A 24248-nucleotide genomic window follows, 5' to 3' on the forward strand; every position below is an offset into this window, starting at 1 on the left:
GAAAACATAGGCAGAACACTCTATGACATAAATCACAGCAAGATCCTTTTTGACCCAACTCCTAGAAAAATGGAAATAAAAACAAAAATAAACAAATGGGACCTAATGAAACTTCAAAGCTTTTACACAGCAAAGGAAACCATAAACAAGACCAAAAGACAACGCTCAGAATGGGAGAAAATATTTGCAAATGAAGCAACTGACAAAGGATTAATCTCCAGAATTTATAAGCAGCTCATGCAGCTCAATAACAAAAAAACAAACAACCCAATCCAAAAATGGGCAGAAGACCTAAATAGACATTTCTCCAAAGAAGATATACCGATTGCCAACAAACACATGAAAGAATGCTTAACATCACTAATCATTAGAGAAAAGCAAATCAAAACTACAATGAGATATCATCTCACACCAGTCAGAATGGCCATCATCAAAAAATCTAGAAACAGAGCTTCCCTGGTGGCGCAGTGGTTGAGAGTCCGCCTGCTGATGCAGGGGACACGGTTTCGTGCCCCGTCTGGGAGGATCCCACATGCCGCGGAGCGGCTGGGTCCGTGAGCCATGGCCGCTGAGCCTGCGCATCCGGAGCCTGTGTTCCGCAACGGGAGAGGCCACAGAAGTGAGAGGCCGGCATACCGCAAAAAAAAGAAAAGAAAAGAATAGAAAAAAAACAGACTCCACTTAACCCACTTGCTCTGTTACTCATTACTGTACGTTCTGTCTGTGAACTGTACTCACTGTTGCCACAAAGGATACAACTGGCACTATTGGCAAACTTTGAATATGGAAACTTTATTAGAAAATAGTATTGTATCAATGTTTAATTTTCTTAATTTGCAAATTGAATCATAGTTATGAAGAGAATGTTCTTGTTCTTAGGAATAGCCACTGAAGTATTTAGGGGTAAGATGCATGATTATGTAACTTTTAAATACTTAGGTGGGGAAAGAGGTGGGGAGAGAATAAAACAAATGAAGTGAAATGTTAACCCCCTTGAGTTAAGTCGAGTATACTTTCTGGCCCTCTGTTCCTTCATCTACTAGGAGAGGGAGACTGGGCTGAACTCTTTCAATATTATTCACACTGTGAGCCATGAAATTCAATGAGGAGTGGAGCCTGGCATCAGAAAATGTTAACCAGTGAATCTGAATGAAGTGTTTGCAAGAGTTCTTTGTATTTAAAATAAATAAATAAATAAATAAATAAATAAATAAATAAATAAATAAATAAATAAAATAAAAGACAGAGGAGAGCCTTCTCAGAGCCTGAACACAGTGAGACTGCAATGTTCAGAGGATACACAAAGGGCAAAACAATCTCAGGATTTCAGGGCTGGAAGGAGCTTGAAAAATTGTTCTCCCTACTTCTTCATTTTAAAATGAAAGCGCTTCCCCTGATTAATTCTCTGGGCTGACATCTTCAGATACAGTTCCCTCACACTCTTCATCTCCTTTAACTAAGTTTCTGAGACATCCTTCCAGTGGACCTCAAAATTTTGCATGTATCAGGCACATTCAAGTTGCTTGTTTAAAATGCATATTCCTGGGCTGTATCAACAGAGACTCTGATTCAGTAAATTAGGAGAGGACCAAGGAATCTGTATTTTTTAAATAAATAAATAAATTTATTTATTTATTTTCTTTTTTGGCTGCATTGGGTCTTCGTTACTGCGCGCGGGTGTTCTCTAGTTTCCGCGAGCGGGGGCTACTCTTCCTTGTGGTGCGTGGGCTTCTCATTGCAGTGGCTTCTCTTGTTGCAGAGCACAGGCTCTAGCCGTGCGGACTTCAGTGGTTGTGGCACGCAGGCTCAGTAGTTGTGGCACACGGGCTTAGATGCTCCACAGCATGTGGGATCTTCCTGGACCAGGGCTCGAACCCATGTCCCCTGAATTGGCAGGCGGATTCTTAACCACTGTGCCACCAGGGAAGCCCGGAATTTGTATTTTTTAACAAGCATCGTAAGTGACTCTGGGACAGGCCATAGACTGCACTTTAAAAAAAGTGTTGCTAGATAATAACACAAATGGGCCAAATATTTACTATCTCACCTATTAATGGGAACATTTTGTCCAATAGTTTGAAAAATTCCAAAGGCAAAAGATGTATTTGAGAAAGTCTGGGTTGAATAAAAATTATTTTATAATATATTTTTAAATTTGTAAATGGAGTTCATAAAAAGTGGGGAAAATGTCAAACCACGTTATGCTCTTAAAAGCAAAATAAGAAGATCCAGTTTTTAAATAGTTACTAAAGAATGCCATGTAGTATTGTGACATTTATGTCTTGAAAATATAACTGAGCACACTTGGGTTTAGTTGCTAATTTTCTTTCAAATTCTTTTAGAGTAAGTTTTCTTCCTGCTGAGGTAAATGTACATAAATAAGAATAAAGAGGTAGAATTTTTTTTTTTAAGTAGTGACATGAAATAATGCTTTCACCTATAAATCACTGGACTGTTTTTTTAAAATAAACTATTTGGAGTGTTTTATTCTGATTCTATTTTTGATCACATATTTATAGAAAGTCATATATCATAGCTAAAGCCACACTCCAAATGCCAGAAGTTCTACTGGGCTTATGAATTGCTTGATATTAGTGCATTCATACATTTCTCTTAAATGAAACTAGTTTTGTTTTTCAATTTTTACATCAACAACTTTAAATAAAAATCAGTGGCCTTATTTTTAAACTTTTTTTGTGAAAAGCTTAAAATATTTCATAGTTTAAAGAAAGAAAGTAAATGGAACAAGTCAAATGATTTTACTTATGGTACTTACAAAGATCATGAACAGATAAGTTTAGGTGTATAAAAACACAAGATACATACTATTTACCATCTTCTTTAGCTGAATAAAGTCTAGACCCATAGAACTGGCACAGTGAATTCAGGGAGGCCTACATAGCCAGGCAGGAGCTGCCCAGGAAAACCAGAGAGCTCTGATGGGATGCACCTCTCTGAAGATATCTCTAGTTCCCTTAATCAGCAGCAATCCCAGCAATGCAGACCACTGAAGACAGCCCTGATGTGTGGACACCTGGAGCTCACACTGGGAAGGATAATGCTATAGACAATGTTTGTGTCCCCAAAAATGCATATGTTGAAATCCTAACCCCACAGTGTGATGGTATTAAGAGGTGAGGCCTTTGGGAGGTGAATAGATCATGAGGGTAGAGCCCTCATGAATAGGATTAGTGCCTTTATGAAAGAGAACCCAGAGAGTTCCCTCCCAGCTTCTGCCATGTGAGGACACAGCAAGAAGACGGCCATCTACAAACCAGGAATTGGGTTCTCACCAGACACTGAATCTGCCAGAACCTTGATCTTAGACTTCCTAGCCTCCAGAACTGTGAGAAATAAATGTATGTTGTTTATAAGGCACACAGTCTACAGTATTTTGTTATAGCAGCCTGAACGGACTAAGACAGAAGGTCACTAATCAATGCCACAAAGATCAATATACCAGGAGTGTCTCTCATTCGTGGCCTCAGACAGAGCTTCAGCAGTGGCTTTGAAGGACAACAAAGGGTTTGTCTCTAACAGTAGACCCAAGACATCCAGCATGAAGTTGTAAGGACCCTCTGAGAACCAATAAGCCTGGTGGTGCATGTCATTTCCAAATTCACTTGCAAGAGCCTACAGAGACTCACTAGAATTTCAACATTATAAAACTCAACCCACTTACTTGATTTATTTAAACAATTTGCATAAATGAGAAACATAAGAGGAGATTTAAAATGTTCTTTTTATATTACAAACAGATCCTTAGAAAGTATTTGCTTGAATGTTGCTATTGGACCCATTAGTGTTTAAAATTTTCCATGTTTCCTCCTTCTGGCATGAATCCTCACACTAAAGGCTGCAAGCCAAAAACTCAGAGGTAAAAATTAGCTCGCCTTCTAGAAAACAACCTGGGGGGAGAGTGAGGTCACACTGAAATAATGAACTATATAAAGACAGCTTCCATCGTTGACAGTCTATTAGGAAGAAAGGTCTGATAGTCCCTTTTTTAACTTTATTTTAACTCATAAAGTTAACAAATTAACTTTATTATTTCAAATACCTATAAAAACCTAATAATATACTAAGTGTTGTTTACTCTATCTTAAAATTAGGACGGGGTCAGAAAAATGAAATAACTTGTTCAAGGAAATGGACCAAGATTTGAACAGAAGTCAGTGTGATGCCAGAGTCCACACACTTTCTACTGTTTCAAACCCTATCTAGTCTACTATTGATAGAAAATAAAATAATTAATTATATTATCATTACATTAAGACATGTGTGTGTGTACAAATTGATATACATGTGTTTTTGTGTCTATGTACATGTATGTATTATATAGAGATAGATAAAGATACAGAACATAAGCGAGAATAAGCCAAGGGAAGGAGCGGGTTTCCCATAAAACAGGATGATCTGGTGGACATGTGCACTGTGAGATGTTTACCACAGTCAAGCTGATTGACACATCCAATATCTCACATGATTTCTGTGTGCGTTTGTGTGCATGCACGTGCACGTGTGTGTTGAGAGCACTTGAGATCTACTCTCTTGACAAATGTGAAGTGTCTAAGTGCAGTATTGTGAACCATGGTCACCATGCTATACATCAGATTCCCCAGAACCTGTTCATCTTGTAAACGGAAGTGTTAGCTTTATATTTTGCATAATTCACACAGACAGGCTTGATTAATGTAGCTGTGTTAAAATCTATGTTTAGTTTAGTGCCACCATCTGAAACATGTTTGGTTAACATTGTTGATATGAACAATAAAACAATCTCTATTGATTCATGTCCAGGTAGAAGTAGATAATTTCATGCTTGGGAAGGTAGGCCTCTCACTGTTGTGGCCTCTCCCGTTGTGGAGCACAGGCTCTGGACGCGCAGGCTCAGTGGCCATGGCTCACGGGCCCAGCCGCTCCGCGGCATGTGGGATCTTCCTGGACCGGGGCACGAACCCGTATCCCCTGCATCGGTAGGCGGACTCTGAACCACTGCGCCACCAGGGAAGCCCTGACTCTGTTAAATATTAAGGGAGGAATAGGAGCAATCCAAGTAAAAGAAAAACAGGAGCAGCTTTCCCTATACCCCTGTGATCCTGGTCCTGGTCCTGGATGAAATCCAACATTCCAGCCATGTGATTGCCAGAAAATCACCTCCCTGGGTTCCCATTTCCTCATCTACAAAATATAGTTTATAGATAAGAATCCACTTCTTCAAAAAGGATGGGGGCATGTTTAGAGGACACAGGAGCCAATCTGAAGGAGCCCCACTAGCCGAAGCTGGACCAATTTGAGAAAGAAAATTAATAATGACAGCATTGGGCTATAACCCATAGAATAAAATAAATATCCCTGAGTCCATACTGATATAAATAATTGAATAAAGACATCAATGGAGGAGAAGGAACAGTGGAATAGCTCTTTCTAACAGGACAGCCCTAATTAATAAATGTAGAAAGAATGAGGGAAATACATAATCACCATTAGGCAAATATCACAGTAAAAACTGCTCAAGGCAACTACCACTGAAAAAATGCTAAAATCAGGGCATGAAAGTTTGAGGAGAAACAGGATAGAAGGTTGCTCAGGGAGCCCGGAGAACAAGGCAGGTAATTTTCATGAATAACAGCACCCAGCTGGTGGCCTGAGCAGAAAACCACACCCACCAGCAGAGCCAGCCAGACTCCCCTGTCCTCAGCCGAGCCTCATCTTTGCTCAGTGCTCCATAAACACTGACATGGTTTTCTTCTATGACTGTATTTTTCTGTTTCCACACTGGTCATTCCCCCTTTTTTTGCAGTTCTCCTCCCTGGCTGCCCATTAGAATCACCTGGAGAGCTTTCAAAAATCCTGATGCCTGGGTCATTCCCCAGGCCAATTAAATCAGACTTTCTGAAGGAGGGCCTCAGCCCTTATTAGTTCTGAAAGCTTTTCAGGTGATTCCAGTGTGCAGCCAAGATTAAGCACTACAACTATATTGATACAATTTTTATTTAGCTATGTTAATATCACAGTGCAGGAAACAGACAAGTCCAACCTTCCCTGCTTTCTGACAAAGTGCTTTCAACATATATGACAGATAGAAGGATCCAAAATTTTACCACCGGCTTTTGACAGAAATAAGGTGAGAGGCAGCTGGAAGCAAGTGGTAAAGAATTCGTCAAAAGGAAAGAAATTTCCTGAGTACTAATTTTTTGTGGCTCATTACATGGGTTCATGATGCGATACAAAAATGAATCAGAAAAAGATCAATCGCACACGCTGAGAGTCTGATCTGAGACGGATGATACTATGTATAATGTGCTGTGTGTCACCAAGCTGAAATGCGATGAGATGAGAGTCGGGGATCGGGTGAGGAGTGATTTCCAGCCAGGAGATTATAGGAATCTTTGTAGAGTGGGTGACATTTCAGCGGGCCTGGGAGGATGGGTGGGAACTGAAAACATGGGGCCAGGAGGAAGGACATTCTGAAAGGGCACAGATGAAGAGGTGGGAAACTGTGGAGGAGGGACAGGGGACAGCAAGTTGCCCCATTTCCCTGGCTGGAGGAGAATGGAAGGCACCAATACCTGAAACATTCTGTCACTTTGGTAGTTTGGGCACTATTCCCCATCAAAGATTTGGTTAGATCTTGACAAGAAGTTGTGAGAATGGGGTAATTTGCTTTTTACACTCATAATCTGATGTGATGTGTCCAAAGGGTTGGGTGGTGGACATAGCAGCCTCGTGAAGGCATTTATATGTGTGTATTTCAATCTTGCAAGGCTCCAAATTAAATTACAGAAGAGGAAACTTGGGGATCAAAAAACCCAGCTATTTCAATGGTGAAAACATTTTTCTGTGAGGTGCAAGTCTGGCCATCTGCCATTTCCAATATTATTATTTTACCTCAATAAGAAGAGGATAATGCCAGGTTTGTGTGAGTTAAGCTCATGAAGATGAGAAATATCTCGGTTAGCAAGGAAAACTAGCGACCCACACACGTCATTCCTCAGGGAAGTGCGTCCTGACAGCTCAGCAGGTGGAACAGGGAAGCCCAGCAGCTGCTCCCCGGCCAGCGGCCGTCACCATGGCAACGCCCCGGGGTGGGAGGAGCAGCTCAGCCCTTGGAAACCGCCAGCATTTAAAAAGTAATGCAGATGATCCTGGATTGGATCCTAAGCGAGAAAAAGACATTCTTATAGAAATGTCCTTTCTAAAGACATAACTGGGACAAATGAGCTCAATTTGAGTGTGAATTGTGGATTAGATGTGTGGTTCTCAAACTGCAGTGTGCTTCAGCCTCACCTGGTGGGCTTGTCAAAACACAGATAGCCAGATCCCACCCCCAGAATTTCTAATTTGCTGTGGCTGTGGTGGAAGCTAACAATCTGTATCTGTAAGTAAAGATCCCAAATGATGCTGATGCTGCTGGTCTGGGATCACACACTGACAACCACTGGATTACATACCAGCATTGCATCGATGTTAATTTCCTGATTTTGATCTTCGTACTGTAGTTATGTTAAGGAAATGTCCTTGGCCTTAGAAAACACTCATAGGAGGATTTAGGACAAAGGGGCATCATGTCTGCAACTTACTCTCAAGTGGTTCAGGAAAAAATAGATAGATAGATGATAGATAGATAGGTGATAGATAGATAGATAGATAGATAGATAGATAGATAGATAGAAAGGATAGAATAATAAAGCAAATGTGAAAAAATAACAATTGGTAAATCTGGGTGAAGTGTATATGGGAGTTCACTGTGTTCTGTAACTTTTCTAGTAGATTAAAATTACATGAAAATTAATAATTAAAAATTAATATAAGGAGAGAAAGTTATAGCTTATCATCTAGCTCTGTTCAATATGGTAGCCACCAGCTACACATGGTTATTTACATTTAAAGTAATTAAAATTAAATAAAGTTTAACATCCAGCTCCTCAACCATACTAGCCATATTTCATCAGGTGCTAAAGGGCTGTATGTGACTAGCAACTACCATATTGGACAGCACAAATATAGAGTATTACCATCATCACACAAAGTTCCACTGGACAGTCCTCACTATAGTGAAAAATATTTTAAGATCGTGAGAGTCTCTTTGGAAAATTCAGTGTGCCGAGAGCAGCAGCAGAGGTAGCAGTAATAGGCATAAGCAATAGGAGTCAGTTGCTCCCCACATAAGATAGTTTATTAACTGAATGGGGCAAAAAGAAGAAAATGATTAAATTATAGCTGATGGATCATAGTGTAGCTATATTTGTAAATCCCTGGGTTTTGCATAGATCAGTGACATATTTGCCAGAGCAGCTGTTCTTACCCATGCTCTGCGCACCTCATCATTTCACTGATTTTCTTAAAAATCTGTTGGATAGAGGAGAAGTAAACACCCAAATGTCCTGGTTCTTTTTCTTTTCTTCCCCTGCTTCTCCTTCAAGCAGAGGAGGGGCAAGACTGGATGGGGAAACTCCCAGCAAGGCTGTGCCAGGGAGACCGTCCCGAAGGGGAACAGCCAAGACCTGGATGATATCAAATTTTCAGATATTCTAACTTTGCTACTGGTTTCATTTTGGATGACACATCAGCTACCATATAAAGCACAGCGAGGCTGGGTTCTGTTGCTATCTTTACTCCTTCCGATTTGCTTCTCCTCCTTCCTCTTCTTTTCCGCACCTCAGACACCCAGCACCCTCTGACCCAAACAGGCCTGCCTCCCTCTCTAAAGAGCATCTTCTTTCTTCCCAGCGTCATTTCTCTTGGGCCCCAGCAACACCCAGGTGATGAACTGAATACATTCTAAAGTATGAATAGAACCAGGTTCTCCCAACGTACATTTGGCTAACACTAGCTCTCAGAATGTTCTGGAAGATACTGTCTGAGCAAGGGCATGTTTGGGTATTCTCTTTCTGACCCAACCCCTGTAACTCCCCTCTCCCTAGCCTCTCAGGAGTGACCACCCAGACCCACATATGCTGCACCTTGTCAGCCCCAAGCCCCCTCCACCTGGCACCTTTCTCAGCAGCTTCATGTTCACTTGGGCTCAGTAAAATGCACAGCTATTATCACTTGGGGAGAACATGGAATGGCAGGGGAAACTGCAAATACCTGAAGCCATAAATCATAAATCAGTTAATATGAAGGATTTTCATGGGTAAAATGAGCCATATTCCCATTTCCAAGTTTCCATTGGGGAAAATGAACCACAGAGCTAGAACCCAGGACTCAGGAGGTGTCCCTCTCCTCTGTCCAGGCCTCTGTTACGGCATTTAAATGTCCATCTAATAATCGAACCATTGTCGGAGGCTTGGAGAATGCACCCCCCACACACACACACACCAAAAATAAATATGCTGGATTGTTTTTCTGCATCAATTCCTCCCTAAAATACATTCACTCTGAGTTTTCCAAGAAAGAGAAACCCTTCATCAGAAACAAGTTTGTCAATTACATAGACATGATCACTCTTAGCAGCAAGACACAACATCCCAGGTATTTATAGTTCACCTTGTGGTTGGCTAGTTAAACTTCTGAGATGTCTCTTTACAGACAGCTTTTTACTATGAAATATATATATATATTTTAATTTATTTATTTTATTTATCTTTGGCTGCATTGGGTCTTCATTGCTGCATGCGGGCTTTCTGTAGTTGCGGCGAGTGGGGGCTACACTTGGTTGCGGTGCGCAGGCTTCTCATTACAGTGGCTTCTCTTGTTGTGGAGCACAGGCTCTAGGCACACAGGCTTCAGTAGTTGTGGCACACGGGCTCAGTAGTTGTGGCGCAGGGGCTTAGTTGCTCCGGGGCATGTGGGATCTTCCCGGACCAGGGCTCGAATCCATGTCCCCTGCTTTGGCAGGCGGATTCTTAACCACTGTGCCACCAGGGAAGCCCTATGAAATATATTTTTATTAAGATTTCAAAAAGTGAAGGAGAGTCTCACCTCACAGTACTCTGTGAAAATGCAGAAATCATCTTGCTCCACAAAGCTTGCATGGAACTTGACGATGGCTAGATGGTCCAGCTTGGAAAGGAGCTGGGCCTCCAAAGTGGCCTGCAGAGTCTCATTTGGATTGAGTTCTCCAGTAGAGATTTCCTTCAGGACCTTTCTGCAGCCAAAAAAAAAAAAATTTTAATACATTTAGAACTCAAAAACATGTTTAATAGATGTGAACAGCGGTGCAGGGCCATCTAATTAATGCCCAGGCTGTGACCTACTCAGAGTTCTGCTATCACTGGTGACTCCTGGGCACCCTGGGTCTGCCTCTGTCCTGGCAGTGCCCTCCACACCTGCGGCCCTAGTTTGGTCACACGGGGCAGAGACAGGGCTAATCTTGAGTGACGTGGCTGAAGCGGCTCTTCCTCAGCCTCTAGGTGTCTCTGTTTCTGTCTTTTTCTGTCTCTTTGTGTGTTTTCTGTCTCTACTTATCTGTTTTCCTGTTTCTGTCTGCTTTTCTATTTCTCTCACTATTCCTATCTTGGTATCTCTCTGTCTCTCTCTCTATATATATATATATACATATGTGTGTGTGTGTGTGTGTGTGTGTGTGTGAATATAATATAATTATAAAATCTGTCTCTCTGCATCTGTCTTATCCTTTTTGACTCTCTTTTCCTCTCTGACTCTCTCTTTGCCTCCGCATGTGTGTATAAATACACATGCTTCTCTCTGTCTCTCAGCTCTAAAATTTTCCAAATCTATCAACTTAATATCAGCAGAATCAACATCTACTTATTTTCTTTTTAAAATTATCCTTGGCATATCATACTTTATTGCTACCAGTATTTAGGAAAAGAAAAAAAATCTAAAAACATTGACAGAGGTATTCAAACATGTATAAATGGAACAAGAGCTCATTACATCTCCAAATTATTAACTTAAAAATTGTGGTAACTAATGAGGAGTGGACCAAAACATTATCTCTTCCCATCTACAGAAAGAAACAGACTGATGACCAAACCAATTACAGTGCCACAGTGTAAACAGATTGCCGGGAGAAGCACTTTAGAGCACCAATTATGTATGCAGACAGATTCCACTGATTATAAGTGAGCCTTAGCTGTTCATTAAGCTCTGCAGGACCTGTACTAGAAGACATTTTGCAGTAATGTTATTTAAGAGTAGCTATCTATGCATATTAATGAAAATGTATTTATAGTAGGAGCTCTCTTAATTAAAGGCCCTTTAACCAAATCCTAGATTAACCAGAGCTCTGCAGTCCTTTCTAACAGATGCCAATGGCCACCTTTGTGTTGGGGACGCGGTGGCCAGCAGGTGCTCTCTGGACCACCTTCCAGTTAAGGTGTTTACCCAAGTTGTAGCGTCTATTCCCAAACCTGTTTATGCCACTCGTGCCCAGTATTGTAAATCTGTGACTTAAATATGACAAACTGATGAAGGATGAGTGAGTGTTGTCTCTGCTAGAAAAACTAAGTCAAATGCTTACCACAAAGCTTAATAATGACAAGTTGCAAAAAAAAAATGCTGTTAAAGAAGTAATTGATAAGACAGTTCTAAAACGTTGGTTTAAAAATGTAAAAATCTAGAATTCTGAACTGAGATTGCTAAATTCTCATTCTACTTTAAAGAAGGTAAACTTGGAAAACTTAATCAACTTAACATGGGTAAGTTTATGCAAAAAAGATGAAGCGACCTCTCATCAGAGGACATCAGATGTTGGCTGCACAACAAAAATGAGAGAAAATGTACAACAATATGTTTTAAGTTGATATAAATGTTTTAGTTATGTCATTTCATTTTTAAATTGTTCCCTTATGTAACTAAGGACCAGCCCCAATAACACTGGACAGGGGCCATCACATTGGTTTTGTTAGGTCTTGAACGCCCTACCAGGCCCCTACTTGATAATGGAGTGGATTCTGGAGAAATTCTTGCTTGGTAACGTGTTCTATAGAGAGACTGTTCTAGCAAGAATTTGGTTAAAAATGACCTCATGTTATTAAGAGTGGCATCTCAAACTGTTTGGTATAATAAAGGAACTTGAAATGACAGACGCGGTTGTTTTCCTGTAACTTCTAAAAATGATAAAGCCGTAAGCCAAATGACATATTCATGGTACTTTTCCAGTACTTACTGCGCCCCAGCCAACGTGCAGTTGTAAAAGTCACAGTGGTTAATTTATATAGCACGGCACTATAAAGCCTCACTCAAACTTGCAATATTCTCTTGCTGTGAAGGAACAAATGCTATCGGAAGTTTTAAGATACTTATTTTTTCTTGCAAACATCAACTATTGTGCAACAGGGCATGGGATTTTACATAGAGTTACCTGAGCCCCATCTGGCAGCCTGATGATAAGGCATAAAATCTCATTTGCCCACAGCTTAGCAGATGAAGGTAGGGCTATCAAGACAGGTGATATCTAATATACTCACCTCTGGCAGATGCGGAGATATTCCACCTTCCTTACCTAGAACTGATAGAGGAAACTCTCATTGCGTGTCACATAGTGTGAGAGCCTTATCAGCCAAGCAGAGTGCAGAAACTGACCAAGTCAAGGAAGCTTGCCCCTGGCTCAGTGACACTCAGCCTGTCACCCTCTCCTAAGTAACAGGACAGATATTTATTTTATCAGAACTTCAGCTGTTCAGGAGAAACTTTTTAGCAGCTGCAAAACAGGCACCCCTTCAGACTCACTCATTTTGCAAACTTTCTGTTCTCTTCCCCAAGTGGCATGTTTCTTTCTAGAATCAGTAGTGAACTGACAAACTTTGGAGAGTGACTGGAAATTTGGGATAACTATAGCTAATTTCATTCCCTTCAAATTTGGCCCACCTTCCATACAAATGGGGCAGATGATATCTTTGAGAAGTTCAGGGTTATTTTCCCCAAATTTCCCTGTAGTCTTTCACTTATTTCAAATTGAACAAGCAGCATAGGCTGCCTCAGGAAAAAGATGACATCACAAACTACAGAGAATATGAGTAAAATCCCTGGCTTTTGATTTTCCAAAGGAGAAACCAAGGCCAAAGAGAAAAGATCTGAAGGAGCACCTGACCAGTGGCGTGAGTGTCCTCCCTGTCCGACGTGAGAGAGACCCTCGGGACCAGATGGAGGGGAGACAAGAACATTAGGCACTGCTGAGCCCTTGAAAATAGTTCATGTCCCCCAGGCCGTGTCCTGGGGGACAGAACTCCCAGATGGGGAGAAGAGCCCCAGAGCAGAAGCCCTGCTATATTTCCAAAGCAGGAACCTCACATTTCCTTGTGTCCAGCAAGGGGTAGGAGTGAAAGAAAGGTCTTCAAGGGGCAAGTAAACCAAGGGGCCTAAGAGTTCTGGAATCTCAGTGAGGAGTGCTGTGTGTGTAGTGGTGTAGTGAGCTCTGAGAATTCGTCACCCCTGCCCTTGGGTCTCCTGAGGAAGACAGATAGTAAGCAGATCAGTGTGCATAAATGTGTGTATGTTTGTATTTTCTAAAACTTCAAATCGAGCTGGGTGCTACACAGTTAGGGTAAGTGATGTCTGAGGCCCTCCTGATTTAAGCTGCCGTGACTCTCTAATTTGATCAGCAGCTACTGTACCCACTGAGGGCAAATCCACAGGAAACAGATTTTAACTGCAGCTTAAATAAGGCAGTAATATTTTTTGTTTTTTAAAAAATTCAATATTCACCTGTTTAACAGATTATTAAATATGCTCAGGACTTTCAAGGTAAGAGTTTTCATCTATCTAGAAAGACTGCAATTATTTTAACTAATCCTTTCTTAAATGGTCAGCTCTCATTATTTTTCTAATTTACAAGGAAATATAGTGTTGTTACAGAAAAATTTGAAAACAAAACATAGTCCACAATCCACTACAGAGATCATCAGCAGTAACAATTTTGTGTACTTCCTTCACATCTTTTTGCTACACAATTTTTTAACACCAGAGGCCAGTTTAGACAATTTGCCTGCTATTTTCATGAGACAGTATCATAGCAGAAATCTATCATTTGTGGCTGCCCAGTGTCTTTAGACAGCCTCCCTACATTGTAGTAGACCCCTGGGCTGTGGGTCCTGCCTTCCCTAGATAAAAACAAACAGACAGACAACAACAATTCCTCATCTCCCATCTGCCTTGAGTTGGGGTGCCAGTGTGGGACCTAGGTTCTGCCAGTCAGCTGGACCAAGCCGGGACCTTGCCTTGGGTGTGAGCTGTGTGGTGGGACGGGGCAGGCACAGGACCTCCCTTCACTCATACAGGTGTCCTAAGAAAGAGCGTGGGCCTGGGGGCAGTGGCAGTGGGCCAATTCCAGGCTGACATTCCTGGAAATTTAGCCTCCCCTGCCCTGCAGCCTCCCGCAGCTGTGTTCAGTATCAATCCCCTTCTGCCTCAACCGTGCAGAGGGCGGCTACTCATATCTGCGTCTAGAGCCCTGACCCACGCGATTATGCGTCACAGAGCACTGTGAGGTGTTCCCATGAAGCACTCACTTTGGGGTAATGAAAACTGAACCTCCAAAGATTTGACTCATTTAGGTTAATTTTTATTCATTTATTTGAGTCTTAAAACTTAGGATCTTCTGAGGGATTTAGGGCCTTTTATGGGTAGAAGTATCATGAGAGTGGAAAAACATCCTTTTAAAAGTAACTTAACCCCCTTTAATATGACATATAACTTTAAAACGTAAAGGGACATGAAAAAATGGCAGTGATATTTGTCCCAAAAAGTGGCACATTAATAAAAGATGGGAAAGCTGGGAACTAAAGGTACCTAAAGGAGTAGCTGAAAAAACATTGTAGGTGTTAGTGGAGAGTATACAACAGATGGGGTTTTCTTTTATTTCAGTTGTTTTTCCTTCTTTCAGCAATTCAGAAACATTTTTAAGGTCTGTGGCCAGAGAAAAGGATAATATTATTTTATGGATCATCATATGCCATAATCTATGAGCTGCCTTTGTTTCTAACAATTAAATCCCTGATCCCAGCTTGTTTCAGGGTAAAAACTGATTCATCTGATCTTTTCCTCTCCACCCCTGATCATAGGCATGTTGCAGTTTTTGGACACAGATGGAGCTCAGATGACATCACCATACAGTGCAGGGATAGCAAGACTCAGGTGCCCATGGCAGACACCAGCAACTAAGGACCAAAATCCTTCTGCTGAGCCTGACTTCAGACTCCACACAAGGTGCCAGGCAGCCACTGCCGAATACCTTCACATCGAAAGTTCCACATTTCTGTTATTTCACCATCTACTGACTGCCCTGGGTATGCCAAACACAGTATCATGTTCTGGGGATAGAAAGATGAAAAAGATAAAACTCCTGCCCTCCAAGAAAGCTCAGTCTCATGGGGAAGGCCAACAAGTACAAAAATAGTTGAACAACTTCACGATAAATGCAATAATAGAGCTGGGGATGGGGTGAGGACCCCTAACTCTCCTTTGAGAAGAGAAAAAACGTAAAATCTATAGACTAGAGCCCCAGGACATTCACTTTTGCACACAGAAACTACTTTGTAGTAAGCTGAATTGCCTTCTCCCCAGGTGGATTCCAAGTAACAAAAGAAATGAATTTATCATTCTTTACAATTTGCCCTGTATAAACCAATAGCCAGTAGAGGGACAGCTATATTTGCATTACCTGAATAGGCTACGAAAGTTAATAAGCAGGTGACTTTTCAAAAAAAGAAAACTGCTTGAGAATTCCAATATCTATATATCCTTCTTTAGAGTAAATCGTGCACAGACACACACACAACCACAGTATACATTATGGAACGAAGAATGAAAATGTTACGGGGAGGGGTATTTCTTAAAATACCTAAAAACCTGGCAGGTTCACAAAACACTCCTTCCTTCCTTCCACCCCCCGCATCCCCCCCGTCCTCCGCCATTTATCTATCCCAATTTTTAATCAGAAAAAAGCATTTGCGCTATATATAACTACATTTTAAAAGATAATGTATCGAGCCATGCTCTGCTCTAGAGGACTCCCTTAGTTTGGGGTCCCCAGGAAGCAAACCCTGAGACAGGATTTGAGGCAGGTGATCAATTTGGGCAGTAAGAAGAGGGGTAGGAAAGTGAGGTGAAGGGAGGGGAGCCATTCAAGGGCCTGTTATCAAGCCAGTTACCACTGTGGGCAACTGGGGCTTAACTGTGGAGGAACCCTAGGGGCAGGCATAGAACACACCTCTGGGCTCCTCTGCCTGAGGGGCGGGGACCGACTCCCTCATCCACTGACTCAGGCTGCTCCTGGGAGTATCAACTCCCCCACTCTCCGCCTCACTGGAGCACAGAGGCCCTGACAGCCAGGGAGGCCTCAGGCAGAACTGCCCCTGCCGCAGGTGGAGGCTGGGTCCACGTACCGGAAATGCTAATTGGCCAGGGGACATAGGTGGGGTCCCAACACCATCTGTCACAGGGATGAAAATAAAGGCAACTTTTCTCCACTTTAAATTCTGCTCTATTTTACCTTTACTCCTGAAGATAGCTAGGATATAGTGATTCTGAGACACAGTGTCTGTAACACTGAATAATGAAACTGCAAATCAGTTATAACCTATAGATAAATTCCATCTCCTATGCTTCTCAAGACTTCGTTTACAAACACATTAGCAGCATATGGGAGTATTATGTACAAATAATAAGCAAAAATAACTAATAATAATAATACAGATAAAAAACAAAGAACAAATAACAGTAGAAGTATTTCAGACATTTTTGTTTGGCAAAAATGTTTTTCCTGCTCCTGTTTAGATTATATTTTCATTTGTGGTAACAAGTTCCATGCAGTGTTTCAATGCTGGTAACATAACAAATTAGGCAGGTTGCCTTTTATTTTTAAGGAACAGAAAAGAGTAAACAGAAATTTCAGGAGCAGGAGTTTTGAAGATAAATATTGCCTGAATAAAAAGTATCTAATAATCATGTGAATTCAATGACTCTTCCCATCTGTATAAACTTAAAAAACAGAAATGGCTTGAACACACATCTCAAGGCTGGAAACGGTGCTGGTGCTCAGTGGAGGTTCTCCGCAGGGAATCTCTGGTGTCAGTGCAAGAACAGAACTGGCTTCAGGATGGACCCCAACCAGCCCTTTCCTAGGGGGGGCTCCCTGGAGGTGACAGAGAAGACACAAAGTGTCTAACTGCTCTGCTGTGCAAAGCTCTCCTCCCAGGGCTTGACAGAGACTCCACAGCCGAGCCCAGGAATCCATGAGTGAGTGTGAATTGGTCGGCGGGGGCGGTAACAGAGGGCAGACTGGGTATCTGTGCCTTCATGGGCAGGCAGCCATCTCCTCCCTGTGTCTAAGTCACAGCCTCTACCAAAGCTGCTGGGACTGTCTCCTGAGAGCTCACTGAGAACAAACTGCACTCTCCTCTCCTTTCAGCCAAAAAAATGAGTGGGTTCCCTTCACGGTGAGCTCCTTTCCTGGAGCTCCTTTCCACAGCCTTGGAAAGTTCTCTTTACCACCAGAGATGTAACGGAGCCAACTCTAGCTCCCCTGAGAACCAGTGAGGGCTCTTCCCCCACCCTCCTTCTCCCACACACCTCCAGACAAGTGGTCAGGCAGTTCTGTCTTTCTTATTTATACAGACGAGCACAGTCATTAAATATTGTGGCTTAATTATTTTAAGAGAGGGTGGCTGTCTCCCCCTCTCCCCAGCCCCTGGCGTGAATCATAACTGATCTAAGCCCACCATGTAATCCTAGTCCCCTTGCCAGTGATCAGTCTAGACACGTGGTGTAATTCTGGCCTGGGAGATGTGGGGAGGGCTCGTGATGGTTTTCTAGGAAAGATGCTCCTCACTGATAAAAAAAGGGAAGCATAGGAGGAGAGTCCCCTTCCTCCATCTCTGCAACGCTATCACTGACCTGTGACTCCTTTGACCTCGGCAGCCAGCTGGCGTCCTGAAGGAACTGTCCTGAGACGACAGGCTGGGTGAAAGGAAGGCACCAAGGCCCCTGACGACTTCATCACGGGGATCTGCTCTCCCTCTGGACTTTTTGTTAGGGAGATGAATCTTTCTTATTGTTTAAGCCATCTTGGTGGCCAAAGATATCCTGATACCAACACTTTGCTACAGGAAGAAAGAGGAGGTTTTTAAAGAAGAGATTAGAAGCAGAGGTGGAGGATGTGGTGAACACTCCACACATTTGTACGTGCTTCAGGCTGTGAAAAGCCAAAGGAAGGGAGTTAGGTTTAGCTGTGCAGTGCATAAAGATTAGAACAGAGATAAGCCCCTTGAGAACAGGGGCTATGTCTTATTTCCTTAGAAAGTGCTAAGTCTCCTATTTTAAACTGGAAAAGATAAATTGGTTCTTTTCTACTAGGACATTGATACGAATCTTCAAAAAATTATGACAAAGTAAACTACAATGAACTATACAAAAATGGATGTATAGTGAGAAAAAACTATTTGAATAAAGGACTAGAAATTATCTGTTAGTGAATCTGGAAACTAAGATAACATGGGATTTCTTTAAATAATTTGAAAACAATTTTATTCATTGATTCAAAATTCTCATGTGTCAAAAATTTTAGCAGTTATCAAAAAGTATCAAGATTCAGAAAGATTAAAATTCCACCACTGTTCCCTTCCTTCCCTTGGATAGAGATATTGGAGTTGTGATAGCAAACAAGAGGTTTCTAAAATGAGGGACAACGAGGAAAAGAGGGAAGTAAAGGGCACAGATAATACAGCAATCAAAAATAAGATAAAATATACAAATAAAAAAAATACTTCCCACCCCTCCTCTCTCCTCCAGTCAGTAACTCTTCTTGCCTGCTCACTTGATACCAGCCCCCGTATGCCAGCTGTTGTACTGTGCTACTGTACTTTTCAAGGTACTGTACTGTAAGATTAAAAATGTTTTCTTTAAAAAAAATATATACTGAGATGAAAATGACCAAGAAAAAAAGAATTTCTAAAAGATTTGTTCTCTCTCCTCTCCTGCTCGCCCCCAATTAAGAAAACATACTTTAATAAATAATAATAAATATACATTTTTCTATAATTCTCTGGAGATAGAAAAAATTGCTAATATAAGGAATTACTTTGTTTTACATAGTCTGAAGCTTCAAACTTAAGAAATTAAAGATGAGGTCACTAGGTATTAGAGGCACAAGGTTGATCATTATAATTTTTAGAAGGTAAAACAAAGTTCCAAGAACTGGAGGTGATGTTTATTCACATGCGGCCTTGTAAGAAGCCTCCATCCAAGAGTAGTCTCTCTTGACCTCTCAGGGATAGGCTAGGGGCCCCTCCTCCAGGCTCCCATTGCCCCCTGTGACGTCTATTCACATAGGAGGTCCTGTACTGGCCTGTAGCCACCCAGAGCCAGCTCACAGTCCATTCACTGTGGGATTCCCAGCACCTGGCAGTATGTCTGAATGGAACCAAGCTTGCACACTCATCACTGTTCAAAATTCAGTTCATTCACTACCTTCACCACAGGAACTCTGACAATTATGTCTTTTCATAGTTATTTCTTGGTCTCCATCCCCAGACTGAGAGCAATTACATTTTGTTCCTTTCTGTATCCTCGGTGTCTAGCACAAGTCTTAGCACACAGTGGATGCACCATCAACGTTTATTGACTACTACATGATCAAAATTAACACCCCACCAAGCACTGTGGTACAGGTGGTGAGAGACACAATCCCTATGTGTGATTCTTCCCCTTATGGAAGCACATCAGCCTACATGCTGGGCATCCATCAGAAAATGAAAGTTTATAAAAACTGCTTCCTAACATCCTTGCTGGAATGGCCCTTATCTGGAAGTGACTTATCCATGGGAGCTGACAGTAACACTTGCATAGATAGAGAAAAATGGCAAAAAGATATTTCATCCTGGAAAATGGTTCTGCTCAGAGGTTTCTTAACATCTCAGAGATGATAACTCCCACTGGATGACCTGTCCCATAAGAAGCACAAAGCTGCCCAGTTTCTGATCCTGTCCCCTCGCTCGACCTCTTCCCCAATCTTGGGATGGATTTTATGTATTTATAGAATTTTAAAGCTAGACAAGACCCTCAAGAGTAGATCCATCAAAGCAGCCCAACCTATTAAGGTCCTGAGGATTGAGTAATTTTTTTTGGCTGTCATTTTTAAAAAAAATTTATTGGAGTATAGCTGATTTACAATTTTGTGGTAGTTTCAGTTGTACAGTAAAGTGAATCAGTTATACATATACATCTATCCACTCTTTTGTAGATTCTTTTCCCATATAGGTCATTACAGAGTATTGAGCAGAGTTCCCTGTGCTAGACAGTAGGTCCTTATTAGCTACCTAATTTATATATAGTAGTGTGTACGTGTCAATCTCAATCTCCCAATTTATCCCTCCCCCACTTACCCCCTGTAACCATAAGTTTGTATTCTACATCTGTAACTCTATTTCTGTTTTGTAGATAAGTTCACTTGTACTATTTTTTTTAGATTCCACATATAAGCGATATCATATGGTATTTGTCTTTCTCTGACTTACTTCACTCAGTATGACAATCTCTAGGTCCATCCATGTTGCTGCAAATGGCATTATTTCATTCTCTTTTATGGCTGAGTAATATTCCACTGTACATATGTATCACATCTTCTTATCCATTCCTTTGTCGATGGACATTTGGATTGCTTCCATGTCTTGGCTATTGTAAATACTGCTGCAATGAACACTGGGGTGCATGTTTCGAATTATGGTTTTTTCCGGATATATGCCCAGGAGTGGGATTGCCAGATCTATGGTAGTTCTATATTTAGATTTTAAGGAACCTCCATACTGTTCTCCATAATGATTGAACCAATTTACATTCTCACCAACAGTGTAGGAGGGTTCCCTTTTCTCCACACCCTTTCCAGAATTTATTGTTTGTAGATTTTTTTTGATGATGGCCATTCTGACTGATGTGAGGTGATACCTCATTGTAGTTTTGATTTGCATTTCTCTAATAATTAGTGATGTTGAGCATCTTTTCATGTGATTTTTGGCCATCTGTATGTCTTCTTTGGTGAAATGTCTATTTAGATCTTCCATCCATTTTTTGAGTGGGTTGTTTGTTTTTTTGATATTGAGATAGCTGCATGAGCTGTTTGAATATTTTTGAGATTAATCCCGAGTTGGTCACTTTGTTTGCAAATATTTCCTCTCATTCTGTGGGGTGTCTTTTCACTTTGTTTATGGTTTCCTTTGCTGTGCAAAAGCTTTTAAGTTTAATTAGACCCCATTTGTTTATTTTTGTTTTTATTTTCATTACTCTAGGAGGTGGATCAAAAAATATATTGCTGAGATTTATGTCAGAGAGTGTCCTGCCTGTTTTCTTCTAAGAGTTTTATAGACTGATTAATGTATCCAAGGTCATAGAGAAGTTACAGCAGAGCCGCCATTCACCTCTTGAAGGAGGAAACAGACCACAACTCCAAAGAAGAGAAGTCCGTCTCAAAGTTTAACAGTTTCCCCTCTTTCATTTGTGTATAGGATCTGCAGTGTCTAGCAGCTAAGACAACCCAAAACTTTCTCATTTTTCAAACCATTTTTCAAAGAACAAAAACAGCTGTCACCTGCTCTACTCATCCCCTCCTTAGCATCAAAGAAGAGAAAATGAAATGACTAGAATAATGGTCTTGCTCCTGATGAGGCACTGGTGAAGCTATGTCTGTTTTTATTAATTATCATTTGAGTGTTATGGAAAATATTACCGATAATCAAGAGTTTGTGCCAGTTACAGAGCCCCAGATTTGGAGGTTTGGAATGAGACCACACAGAAGGGGAAGACAATGTTTCCCAGGACTTACCTTTCCTAGCATTAGATTACATTTCTGAGGTTGTCCTGGGTACCACAACCCTGCAGGTGTGACTGTGTGTGTGTGAGGGCCAGTTTTCAAAAAGCTGAATTGTGCAAAACTCACTTGATTCAAAATTGTTTAACAATGCAGTAACATGCCTTGAGAACAAAAATATCGATAACATAAGATTCAATGCAATCAATCACTCATTCACTCTATCACACTTTGAAAGGTACTGAGCTTAAAGCAAACCAAGGTCCTGTTTGTGTCATCAAGGAAGTTAAGGAGCATGACAATGTCAGTAAGGATGTGAAAGAATAATTTACCATAGATAATAAGTTAGCTCTTGTTATGACTGTTCTACGTTTCAAATTTACAATTACTGTTAGATTAATATTCAAAATGCAAAATTCTGATACATAATTCGTGTCATGTTTTTATTTTCAACATTACAGAAAAAACCTAGAATTGCGGATTGCAATGAGATAATCAGATGTGACGCAAAGTCTACCATGAAATCAAGACGGGAACAAATTGTGTTTTAAGAAGCAACAAAAACTGATTAGCTCCATTTCCCTGACTAGGTAAAGCCAACAAAGGATAAACCCTGTGTAAAGTAAAATTAAATTAAGATCCAGGCAAGAAGAAAGTTGGTGCTCCAAAAATAAAACAAAAAAACAATCTAGGGTTTCAGTGAAATAGTCTCCCCATCTTATCTGTAGCAGGTGTTGGTTGGCCTCAAATTAACATGAAGACAGCCAAAATGGAAAAAGGTTTGTATTTCCAGATTTCAGTCTCTATTTCATCATCACAGTAATTATAACATAGGGATTTGAGCTACAACTCTCTCTTTAACTATAGCACAAAGCAGTTGTTACTGTATTTAACTTTGAGATAGAAAGGGAGGGAATCAAAGCTCTGGATTAGCATACTCCCATTAGAGGGTTTAAGCAACTGATTCTGGGTCTTATGTTTTTGCTGACTTGTGCTGAGGCTGAAAAAAATCTGTTTTTATGACCAGAAAGCCAGGGCTTAACCTACTGACAGAGCTCAAATTAGAATTCTACTAGTAGGAAGGATCCAGTTTCCCTGAATGACAGCTTACGGGTTTAGTCAATGATTTGTCACACATGAGAAAGTCACCGGGGGCTGTGTAAGGGGAGGAAGGGATGGGGGACACGGGGCTGGCCTGCCTCTGATCACACAAGGCTTTACTTCCCAGAGTCAGGAGGCTGAGGGGAGCCTGGCTAAGCCAAGTGCTCTGCAAACGTCACGGCTGCTGCTTCTCCCAGCGGTGACTGTGCCGGGCTGTCCCACTTGCCCAAGGAGTCCGCAGGAGCTCGGCAGGGAGGCCAGCTCCTCAGGAAACCATGCTGAGCAAAGGACACTGCAAAAGAGTCTTGAGCGCAGTTTTCCACCAGCACTCTTTCAGGAGAGTCTGGAACTTATTTGAGGATAAATCAAAGTGTTTTCATGTTCATATAATGAAAGGAAAAAGAACTGTTAGACTCATAAAGTATGATATCTGAGGAAGCCTCAAAGGAGGACACAGCATGTGAGAGCAGTCCTTCTCAAATTGCGCTGTGCACACAAATCACAGGGATCTATCCCAATACAGTCCAGGGTGGGCCCAAGACACATCTCTAACTAGGTCCCAGGCAGCACCCTGAGCGGCTTAGTCCAGGGAGCACACTTTGAATAGTGAGCTTGGGAGTGGGGAGGGGTCAGAGGGCTGCTGGCGCTGCGAATGCTGAAGGGCCCCAGCGCTCTCGAGAGGCTGGGGGTTTGGAGGGGGCTTTGAAGAGCAGCCCAAGCTAGAGGGCCTGTGTGCCCCTCCCATTACAGGAAACATGAGAGCTCCTCTGGCAGCAAAGGTTTGGGACCCGCTGCTGGCCCAGCCCCTCACTTTCTAGATAAGGCCACTAGAAGCCAGAGAGACTGTGAGACTCGACCACAGGCCCTCCTGAGACCATTCTGCAGCCAACACCCACAGGACCCAGAAACTCCAGTCAGGGTTAAAACACCATGAGGAAAATCACCCTTACACTTTTGGCTCACGTCCTAAAACATGTGGTTTGTGTGGGTTACCTCTTGTTCTGTTCCCAGAAGTGATAAAGTACAGCTGCCCACTGACCCTCTGAACATGTCTTGCTGCATAGTTTACTACTTGAATGGATTTGTACTCAGCCTCATTCCACAGAGGATTTGACATAACTTATATAATAAAATAGAAAACTGAGACCAGCAAGGGTAGGTGGAAATAAGAATGAGGAAAAGAAGAACACAGATGTACTGGCCAAAACTTGTTGCTATGGTTGACCTTCAAATTCAATTCCCAACTTCTTGGAATGTAAGATGATGATTATTACTATTACTATTGTTGCTGTCATTGGTGGTTATGTCGTAGACGTAAGTCTTGCCTATTACAAGGGGGGATCTCAATCTCTGGATCCTTTGTGACATAAAGCAGTTTTCGCTTTAGTCACATAGCAGTGGAGGTGTCCCCAAGGAGACATCAGTAATTCTTTTAAAT

The 24248-nt window shown here is 41.5% G+C and overlaps 1 protein-coding gene across 1 annotated transcript in view; it reads right to left on the reverse strand.

Annotated features, from left to right (window-relative positions):
• The window catches only part of NEK11 (NIMA related kinase 11), a 107780-nt gene that overhangs the window by 55647 nt on the left and 27885 nt on the right, over positions 1 to 24248 (reverse strand). The window contains 1 exon segment of the mRNA XM_070045380.1: positions 9928 to 10093. Coding sequence (XP_069901481.1) covers positions 9928 to 10093 — 166 coding nt within the window.

The sequence above is a fragment of the Globicephala melas genome, chromosome 4 (assembly GCF_963455315.2).
Source record: "Globicephala melas chromosome 4, mGloMel1.2, whole genome shotgun sequence".
Taxonomy (NCBI): Eukaryota; Metazoa; Chordata; class Mammalia; order Artiodactyla; family Delphinidae; genus Globicephala; species Globicephala melas.